Here is a 10,833-nt window from a genome sequence, read left to right as displayed (position 1 = left end):
AAATGTCAGAAAATAGTCAAAAGTGACCATCACAATTTTCGAGAAGCCAAAGTGAAGCCTTCAAATTGCTTGTGTTCACTTAACAGTCACAAATGCAAAGATATTGAATTTACATTGATAAAAACTGAGAAAAGTTTTAGAAAAGAGAAAAGAAATACTACATTTGAGAAGCTCAAACCAGGACAGATTTGGAATCTTTGCATAGTAAATGACATGATTATTGATGATTAAGATGATATGATTGTGAAATACTTTGGTTATGATAAGATGATCAAAATAGTTAGGGATTGATTACCTTTTGATTCACTAATTGATTAACTGTTTCAGCACAAGTAATTTAGCTACTCATATATTGATACATCTGCAGCACTAAATGCAATGGATAGAATCAGGTGCCGCGGAGAAGATAAACATTTTGGGCAGTAGGCTGAGAGTAAAGTAACAGGAATAGAAAAAATAAAAAAGGATACAGAAAGAGGAATAGAAAAGAAAGGAATGTCGTAAAAAAGCGAAAGGAAAGGCCACATTGTGAGAAAGGACAAACAGAGAGAGAGTGGGAGGAGGTGGAAACATTAAGTGGGGCGCAGAGTGCTGACTGGAGGCCAGTCTGCTCATTTTTCATGGGACAGATGAGCCACTGTGTCGCGTTGTGTCGTGTAGTTTGTCTGCAGCTCGGCCGCTGACTGCATCGCACATGTACAGCACAGATCAGCTCGCCGCGGGATGCTGGGTGTGTGCCTCTGTTTGTGCATGCATGTATGTCAGCGTGTGAGCCAAGTGTGTGTGTGCACATGTACCACTACAATACAGAGTGCGAATTTGGAGATGCTTTTGTGTTTGTATGCACAATATATGCATCTGTGTAAAGGTGGGTAAACTTTATTTCACAAATTAAAAGGTGGGGAAGTTGAATTTAGATGGGTTAACCCTCATCTGCATCCTTGGTTTTGTGGTTGTGTATCCCTTTGTGCTTGCCAGGTTCTTCCTTCTCCTCTCCCGGGCCGGTGTGGCTAATGATCCGTCAGGCCATTCAGTCCCTTGTTCAAGGCCCACTCGCCACTGAATGCGCTCCCTCCCCATCCACACTGTTTGGTGACCTCAATGAGGAGCCTGTTGTCCTCCCGGCTCGGTTAAAATGCTCTCCTCTTTTCACTGCCGTGAGAGTTTACTGAGGAGAAGGCACAGAGCCTCGGTACAGAGAAAGAGTCGCCCGCTTGTCACCGGCATTAGTATGCACCGATTAGAAACAAACACACATTGACGATACACGCACACGCGCACATACACACTGAGGTGGCAGCAGTCATGTGCGTGCTCACGCCGCGAGATGCTCTCGCACACAGAGAGATACAAGTGAGCTGGGTCACACACAGTCAACCACACAGTCAACCACACACACACACACACATATACAGACACACACTGTATGGCTTCTCATTGTTCTTGTCTGGGCTAGGATCCCACTTGATTCCATAAGTCTCAAAACCCTGACAGTCCTACTGTGTGTGCGTGTGTGTGCGTGTGTGTGCGTGTGTGTGTCTCCCCTCCTGCTCTATTGAACAAGTCTGTGGTGTCTGGCTTAGAGAAAAGAAGGCAAAATGTCATTGTTCTCACAGACGTTTCAACTTTGCCCCTCTCACTTTCTCCTTGCTTTCTCTCTCTTTTGTGAGTGTGTTCAGTGTGTGTGTGTGTGTGTGTGTGTGTGTGTGTGTGTGTGTGTGTGTAACTCATCCTACTGTACCTGCATTCCCCGTCAGTGGCAGTCATTTGATAGGGTAGCTATCCGGATTACCAGGTGCTCCTCTAAGCCAATAAGAAATACTTGCCTTGTTCCAATTATGAGATAATCATTACAGTGTCACACAGTGTATAGGCACCATTGGGGGAACATAGTCATAGTTTGTCAAAGGGAATACAATACTATCCATTTCTGTCTGTGCAGAGGTATCGCTGATAATAAACCCAACACTAACACATAGAAGAGGTCGTAAAAAAGGCAATTTAGTACTTGATACTAAAAACTTGATACTAAAAACACAACAAGTTGTTCTTCACGTTCGGCTTAGTTAAAACTCATCCTCCTTGTGAGACAGTTCCACCCCAAGATGGCGACCCATTTGGCTGGAGCATTTTCACCCTCTTTCCTTCACCCTCGGCGTCAATATCACTTTCCTTTCGGCCAGGTCAGGTGCCAGCCCTTTGCAGAACCCCATGCATGAGTCCAGGTGGGGGGGAGGCTGAGATGCCCAAATTTTGTGTGTGCGTGTGTCTGTGTGTGTGCGGGGAGGGGTCGGTGGCGGGGGGCATCGCCAGTTGGCAGGCTGGCACACAATGGCTGGCACGATAAGATCCTCCCTCTTTTGCGGGCAGATTTCCTCGCCCATATCTTTTGTTTGGCTTGTTTGGGTTGCGGCTCATCCTGATAAAGGCCACTTTGTTTAGACAACAAAGCGTGAGGGAGGGAGAGAAGAGAGAGATAGAGAGACAAAGAGATAGAAAGAGAAGGAGAGAGGGGCATTAAAAAAAAAAGGCGGCAAAGGGGGGATAGTGCCAACACAGATGGAGACATTAAAAGAAAGAAAGAGACAAGTGTTAAAAAATGAGGAGGAAAAAAATCAAGAAATTTGAAAAAAGTTATAGTGTGCACTTATCATCGGATAAGATATCTTCACGGATACACACTGAATGGTAGATATACACAGAGACGGGTATGAAGAGATACAATAGAGGATGGATAGTGTTGCAGGCACAGGGACAGCGATAGACAGATAGCGAGGAGAAGAAAGGAAGATTTGGAGAAGAGAGCAGGTTCTGCCGGCTGTTGGAAGCCAGCCCAAGTAGTGTGAGGTCATCGACGAAGCTGTGAATGATAGAAACCAGGAGCAGAGGAGGACACGGGACATTGTACACACACACACACACACACACACACATTCCATACCGGCACATGTACAGTCATTTATGCATACTGTCAAGACTTGCATGACCCCACGCCACACATATTTCGGCTGTGCATTTCCAAGGAAGGACAAACTGGAGGTGTCCTGCAGCGGTATAGGAAAGAAAAGCAGGAGGACACTGAGCAGAAAGTCTTCTCGACCACATCAAATATTTACTCAGGAGCAGCTGTATTGTCGAAACATTACACATCGGAGCTGCTCCGTAATTAGGTCGATATTTTCTGCCCCTCTCCCTCTCTCTGTTTCCCTACTTCTCCGGGAGTCCACCCCTCTCCACCTCTCCTCCACACTCCCCTCCCCTCGCCTCCCCAGGCTGCTGAAATGCGTCTTGGCTCGGGACCCATGCCTCTGGCAGCCAGAGTGCTATACATGTGCACAGAACCCCGCTCGGCATAAAATGGCTGCCAGACAGGCTTCTCCTCCTGAAATGTCGACAGCGGTATGCATCTGCAGGGTGTGCGTGTCGCGCGTGCGCACTGTTTTTTTGTGGAGGATATCTGTACGTGTCTGCAAGTGTTTACGGGCTAAGAACGTGCACCGCCATTGTCAAAAAAAAAAAAGGGAGAGAAAGTTTCCCAAACTATGTGGCTAATTTAATCTACACTGTGTGCGTATGTGCATGTGTGTTCCACGATTTAGTGGGAACAGTGGGTATCATGCCAAAAATTGAGAGGGTGGGTTAGGGAAAGTGTTTTAGTGATTATAAAATCCAGGCGAGTAACACACTTGGGCGTGGAGAAACCTCACAAGCACTGAGAAACTTTCTTTCAGAGCCAGATTTCTGTTGCCATTACCCCTAATTGCCCTAATCGTTACAGTGGTATGATAAGTATCCCACCGGACAAGAAGGTGTAAGAACTCGTGGACACATCCAAAATACCCACAAGCCCCCTCTGCTACTTTTTTCCCTTGCTTTTTTTTTTTTTTTGCTGAGTAACAGCAGATAATCTGATTCATACGCGGTACTGTTTTTTCACTTCCTTCATGAACCGGTTTGTTTATTTAAACAAGTGGCCGGGATGGAGGGTGCCAAGAAATGTTGTTTTTGGAAAAGGGCCGTGTGTGTACGTGCGTGTTTGTGTGTATGTGTGTGTTAGAGGGCGTGTGTGTGGTGTCTGGCCCTGTGATCGAGCCCTGCCAAGCTCCCAGGGCAAAGCCCAGCCTCCTCGACCACAACTGTTTATTTACAGGTTACACTACTGTTTATTTGAAGACTATCGGATTGGCTGGGCTTCTGCACAGGACACCTTTTAGATACAGATACCAGAACTCTTTTACTTTATTTCAGCTGCCTTTTAAAAAAAAAAAAAAACACAGCCAATTTATTTGCACTTTGTAATGCAGAATTATCTCCTGTAATTTAAAATTACTGCTTCATTTAAATACCTGTTGAGGGACGAAAAGTGATGTTCAGTAGATATAATCAGCACACTCACGGCCTGACAAATGTGCAAGCACTGTTCTAAACAATATAATCACCCTGAAAGAAGACGAAGGAGCATGAAGCTGCCCTTCTTGGGTCAAAGGTAAAATGTAATGCAACAGGGGAGGTGTTTCCAGCTCCGGTGCAGGCCTGGCAGATGCGCCATATGCTTGCATCCCACCTTGAGTCATCCAGGTGGTCTCTCCTGGTGCTACAGTGGGGCCTCATGCTGGAAGATGCTGCCTGGGATCTCTAATTGCCACCACCATCTGCTCTTTTTGTCATGGTTGCCTGTTCAGCCCTCGAAGAAGGGAAAGAAAAAACAAAAACACAAAACTCTGATCCGATCTAAACGAACCGGCGCACCTCTCCCGCCTCCACCTCCTTGCTCCTTTTCTCCCCTCACCACCCTTTCAGCGCTTTCCTCCTCGCTACTCTCTGGTGCTCCTTTCTCTCCCCCTTGCCCGTTTCTTTCCCTCTCAGCAGTTCTCAGGGCGCGAGCGTGGAGTTGGCAGTTGTAACTAGACTGATGGATGACTCTGAAAGTGGCATGGGGGGTGGGAGAAGACAGGGAGACAAGGCCACTGAGCTCCCTGCAATCACTTTATGGACGTGTGCTGTGCCAAATCCACACAAACCTCCGCTTGCCCACAAAGGCTGCTTCACAGTGTGTGTGAATATGTATGCGTGTGCGTGTGTGTGTGTGTGTGTAGTGGGCAACTTTAGAGACTCACTGCTTATTGGTGCAAGCCAAGGCAAATGATTCTTGCAGTTTGCTGAGGCCAACAACTTGTGTACAACTTGAAATGGAAGACAGATTGTAGTATTGAAATAATTAACAGAACCTTAATCTACAATAATTTTAATAATTGGTTAAGTGGTTTATCAAAGACAAATGCTAATCATTTGGTTCCTCCAGCTTCTCAAATGTGAAGATTTGCAGCTGTTGTCTGTTTATATCATTGTCATTTTAATATATTTTGGGTTTTGGATTGTTGATCTGACAAAACAAACCATTTGACAATGTCACCTTGGATTCTGGGAAATTGTGATGAGCATATTTGATTGATTTCTGCCAGTTTTTAAACACACACTTCACCCCAGTGTGCAATTGTTTCCACACAGTATTTTCCTCTTTTGAAATTTTAAACTGCATATTTCTCGGTTTGTCGACATCATTGCAAATGAGGGAAACCTTTGTGTTTCTTGAGGCATAAATAAAGGCTTGAATTTCATGAATGAATCAACAATGAAAATAATCATTAGTTACAGCCCTACCTGCTTTAAAGATTAAAATCTTAAAACTGTTGTGTGCACGTGAGAAATCCCTTAAACCTGAAGGACATGATTAGAAATCATAAGGCAACTTGTTTTTACGATTTAAGGCAGCAGAACACAGGTATATTGTGAGACCATAACTTGAACGTTACTTGCACATTTTTAGGGCTAAGAAGACTGGAAAGAGGGGATTTTTTTTCTTCTTAACGTATGGTCCTGTTCCCTCCCTACTTTGTCATTGTTGAGCTTCAGCCAAGAACATTCTGTTTTTGCAGTGCTGTTTAATAGTCAAATTTAGGAGAGGGGGGACGAGAAAGAGAGAGAGAGAGGGAGAGGGACACAGAGAGAGAACAAGAAAGGGATAAATCTTTCAACTTTTTTTCTTCTTTCTCGTCCACCCCCCTCTCCTTCCTTCTCTCTCCGTTGCCTCTGTAACACAGCTCATGAGAGCTACGGCAGGAAAAGGGGTGTTGTTGCAAGCCGAGGGTATCTGAGTTCACTGTCTTTAGCGTCTCGTCTCTCTTGTAGTTAAAGACGTAGATAATAATCTCCCTGCTGGTTCTCATTGGGCCCTCTCTGTCTCAGGGCATGTGTGGGCTTGAGTCATAATAGGGGTCCACTCAAATGCTCACTGTTCACTGTTTGGCATGGCAGCCGTTCAGTGCTGCTCCACGTGCGATCCCAAGGCCTCGCTATGTTCAGTCGGCTGTGTTTCTTTCTAACATGGAACGTTCTGTGATTTATACAGTTAATTTGCATGTTTCACAACATCACAAAAAGACACGTGTGCCTGTCAGTGATCAACCAGAGCAAGAACTGCTGAGGAATGATAGGTTCCCTCCCAGCAAGGCTTCATGGTAAAAGACGTCAGCCCGGGACATCTCATACCAAAGCCTGTGCACCGTAGCTGGTGGAAAGAATTCCACACATGTTTCCTTGTATTTTCCCCGCCCCTCCTGTCTTCTCTCCACGTTTTGTTCTGTGCTAGTACCTCGCACAGTAGGACCGAACTCGTTCTGTATCCCCTCCTAGCACTCCCCCAGCCCCCTTTGAAAAATTAGCCAGAGGTCTGCTGGTAAAAAAACTTTTAGGCTATCCTGTGTCAGACACTGCTTTTTTCTTCAGGTTGCCCGCCCATTAATGATAATGCTGTTCAAACAAAACTGTCTTGTTTAATGTACAGCGGGTGTGCTCTCTTTGACTGGTAGATAAGGAAAAAACATTTAGGCACCCAGCAAGTCTTGAAATGCACTTTGTCTTGTTGAGTCTTGACAGTAGTTATTTCTTCATTTTAAGCTCAGTGAGTTTGTGGTAGGGCAAAGGTGTGAGACAAAATTCAAATAAGAGTGCCAATAAATAAAGTAAAAGTTCTGATTGACCCTTTTTTTTAATTATAAGTTACAGGATGCAATGTTTGCACCAAGTCACCGGGTTATATTTGCTGGACATAATCAATACTGACCAGACAACCTTGTCTCAGTAAGATGGTATGTTGTTGTCCTCGTGCTATGCTAAGCCCCACTCCCATCTCTCTGTGTGTTTGCAGACTCGCAGCAGTCAGGAAGTCCCAGTAACAATGAGCCAGGCAAGAACCCTCTTCCAGGTATGTACAGCAGCGGTCATCCTCCCTCCTCCCTCCTGTCATCGCTCTATTGTTCCTCAGCAGCTCGCTCCACTGTACAGTGGCCTATGTACGCCATAACTTACCTAGTTTAAACAGTGTTGATCTGCTGTGAACTCCGTGACTTGCAAGCAAAATTGCAAAGACTTCTGTAAAAAACAAACAAAATGTACTGTAGCAGCCAGAGGTGCATACCACGGAACTGTGATGTCTTTTGTCCCATGTGATCCAGTGTCAACGGCAACAAAAACATGAGAATGTGAATTGAACTGCATGAAAATCAACCATCAGTACAATTGAGATCAACCAAACTGACACTCTAGCTGTAAATAAAATTTGTATTTTTTTTCCCACTGACCGAGGCCACGGTTTTCAACATTGCATGGACTGATGAAGAATAAAATTTGATTGGATCATTAAATTTGAATTGTCATCATCCCGGTGGCGACATCAAACAAAGTGTACCAAAAAAAACAGAGCCAGACATTAAAGATCTGGAGCGGAAATGTAACGGCAGATTGCACCTTTGGCTGGTGGCTGAGTGTGTGTCAAGGTGAGCAAGCAAAGCCGAGCTGTAGAGAATGTTCTCTGACAGCGTGTGTTGTTCCCCTGGACTGACCTGCGCTGTGTCGTCACAATGTTGGAATGAAAATAGTTTGAGAAGTATAATTAGTTTTCTACCTCAAGAGCAGGTTCTGCCTATACATGTGCCAAGGAAAACATGCTAGCGAGCCAATGACTCAGGCCTTGGAGGCCCTCTGCAGTGGCACGGTTCCCCCACAAAAGCCGTTGGCTCACTGGAGACATTAGGCTTTGTAGGTGCCAATCGAGCCACCCGCCTATCTGTCTGGCATGGCCTGAGTGCCCTTGGCACTGCATCAAAGCCGAGCCGGAGTCATCTGGGTGTCAATAACTTGTCTGGTTGTTTTACTTGACTGACAGCTTCTGAGTAGTGTTGAGTCCTGGGCAGGTTATACAGAACGCAGCAAATGCTTCAACACTGCCAAAAAATATACATTATAACTATCATTTGTTGTGTTTAAAAATAGTTTCCTGAACACGGGAGTAAAAATCTGGCTTTGCTGTAACAACCAGTTTCATAATTCCAAGCCTTAAAACAGTTTATTTACTTTGGAAAGAGAGAAGCAATCTCACATTTTCAGAATCGTCTTTAGTATCAATGCCACTGTAAATTACTCTTTAATGTGCCATTTATCGCTGTATCTTAGTATAACAGTGTCAGTATTGGCAGTTATTAAGTTTTACTTGTGTATTTGATCAATTGGGCAGTGTCTGCGGTTCAGCACAGGCTTGTTTGTTGTACTCACAGCAGCAAGAGTGTGCATGTCTGTCCCTCCTCCTCACACACCTGTCCTGTCACTCTTTACTGTACTGCACAGAAGGGGTTGGTGCTGTTTTAAAGCTTCAACTAAAAACAAAGGTTCATAGTACACCAATTTTTAAGTCAGCAGTCTACAGGAAGACAAGTGTGAAAAATACATGATAGAAAAGGAAACAGGCACTGATTAATGCTCTTTTTAAATTTTTTCTTACATTATAGTTTTTGGTTGTTTGATATCCTACGTCACTCACGTCAGCAGTTGTATGAAGGCCCAAAGATGAAGACTGGTGGCAGCTTTTTGGCTCCCCTAAGTCAGAAAAATTAAAAATGTAATAACAGACAAGACATGGCAAGAGATACGAGGCCATTTATATTTTCAATTTTGCTTTTACAGAGAAAAGGAAATATAAATTGTTTTGCACAGTTTATACCCTACTGCAGAAATACAAAATTATTCTTTAATTTCTTTAAAACAAATACGAGAGAAAATACATTTTGTAGATTTTTATCTGAGAAATAGGAATCTTTTTCAGTCATAATTTGTGTTCAATCTCATTTTGTTAAAAAAAGAAATCATATTGTGAACCCTGAATCGTGAATTGTATCTAATTGATTTCACATTCAAAGAAACGTGTGGTATAGAGTGCAAATAAACTCTAATTCTGTCTATATTTGAACTGGGATAAAAGTATTTAATAAATAACAAGCACGACAGTAATGATGATTTTCTTTGTGTCCCTGTGTCAACAGTCTACTTGGAAGACAGCTTCATCAAATCAGGAGTCTTCAGTGTTACGGAACTGGTGCGGGTGTCCAGAAGTAAGTACATAGCCCTCTATTGTTTCTGTACATGTTAACGCCCTGCACACCATGTTTTCAGTTATTCTTTCACTTATCACTGATTAGACCTCTGCTCAGGTTGTCACTGGGCGGAGCTATGCTGGGAATCACACGAGTACACCAAAGTGCCCGTTCTTGCAAGAATGTGTGCAAGTTTTCCCTGCAATAACAGGTGCAACCCCGTTGATATGAGTCAGGGAGATGTCAATCAATCACAGTTTAAACACACACACACACAGCCATGAGAAGAGGTCTAATCAGGTCATTTAATTGTGAACAGTTGTGTGGGTATGCAGACTTCAAATGTGTCCTCAGGTTTTGCTCTGGCTGATGTATTTAAGTGTTTTCATATAAACAGAAAGTTGTCTCTGTTTATATGAAAATGTAAGTATTTGTTTTTTTATTTTTATGACTTTTTATGTCATATGTTTTATTCCTTGAACTGATTCTTTGATTTGTAAGAATACATGTGGATTTACTCCCACAGCTTTTCTTCAAATCCAAACCTCTTTCGATTTACTGAAATCAACCATGCAGACGTAGTATGGTAAATCCAGTTAGGCCAGTCTGTTTTGCAATAAGAGAACATTTAACTGCGCAGCCGTCTGTATGAGCCTACGTGCATCTGTATAGACATGTCTGCCCTACTCAAGACGGTTGTGTATTGTACCAGGAGTCCTCTTGCCCCGCATAACCGAAGGCACCCTGTTTACCTGTACTGCCTCTGAGCTGATGCTGTAGCTCTGGAACGTGCCTGAGGTGCAAAACTCCAGTCACCTAAACAACCTGTTTTTAAAAGAAACATACCTGTGCTGTCTGTCGGTTGTTGGTTGGTTGGAGTCAGAGGGGTTTGCAATTCGTCCTCAGTGCTGCTGTCTGGAACGCTTAAGTACAGCTCACATCAAAGTCTAAACTGGGTTTCGAGGGGGTTTAAACTAAGTCCAAACCAATGAATCAATGTCGCTAAAATAATAAATAAACACAGTACTGTCTAATTATTAAAGTGATGTAGAGGACCAACAAGTAATTGATTGGTAGAAAATGAATGTGCAATATTTTGACAATTGATTAATCATTAATCAAATTTCCCGCTTATCTAATGTGAGGATTTTAGCGTTATTCTTGTCTTATGTGATAGGAAACTAAACATATTAGGCATTTGGACAGTTGGTTGACAAAACATACAGCTGGAATATGTTTGTATAAAAAAATTCACCACTTTCACCACATTTTATTCAACAAACAATTAATCAAGAAAATAAATTGACTAATAAATTGATAATAAAATTAATTCTTAGTTGCAACCTTAAAGCCTTAGAGAAAGCAGAACTGTAAATCAGCCATGAATTCCCCTTGTTATGTACAAATT

General features: G+C 43.2%; 1 protein-coding gene across 8 annotated transcripts in view; it reads left to right on the top strand.

The window, feature by feature from the left end:
- The window catches only part of LOC118337875 (nuclear factor 1 B-type-like), a 65,702-nt gene that overhangs the window by 33,349 nt on the left and 21,520 nt on the right, over window positions 1-10,833 (top strand). For 6 of the 8 annotated variants that reach the window (XM_035675000.1, XM_035675004.1, XM_035675005.1 and 3 more), the window contains exons 3-4: window positions 7,208-7,264; window positions 9,375-9,443. In XM_035675000.1, coding sequence (XP_035530893.1) covers window positions 7,208-7,264; window positions 9,375-9,443 — 126 coding nt within the window. The remainder of the gene's footprint in view (window positions 1-7,207; window positions 7,265-9,374; window positions 9,444-10,833) is intronic. The other 2 variants (XM_035675002.1, XM_035675006.1) reach the window with 1 other exon arrangement.

The sequence above is a fragment of the Morone saxatilis genome, unplaced genomic scaffold (genome assembly GCF_004916995.1).
Source record: "Morone saxatilis isolate NCDOM2014 unplaced genomic scaffold, NCSU_SB_2.0 Contig4, whole genome shotgun sequence".
NCBI lineage: Eukaryota > Metazoa > Chordata > Actinopteri > Moronidae > Morone > Morone saxatilis.
Note: the sequence above shows the minus strand (reverse complement) of the source record. Positions and strands in the feature narration are given on the sequence as shown.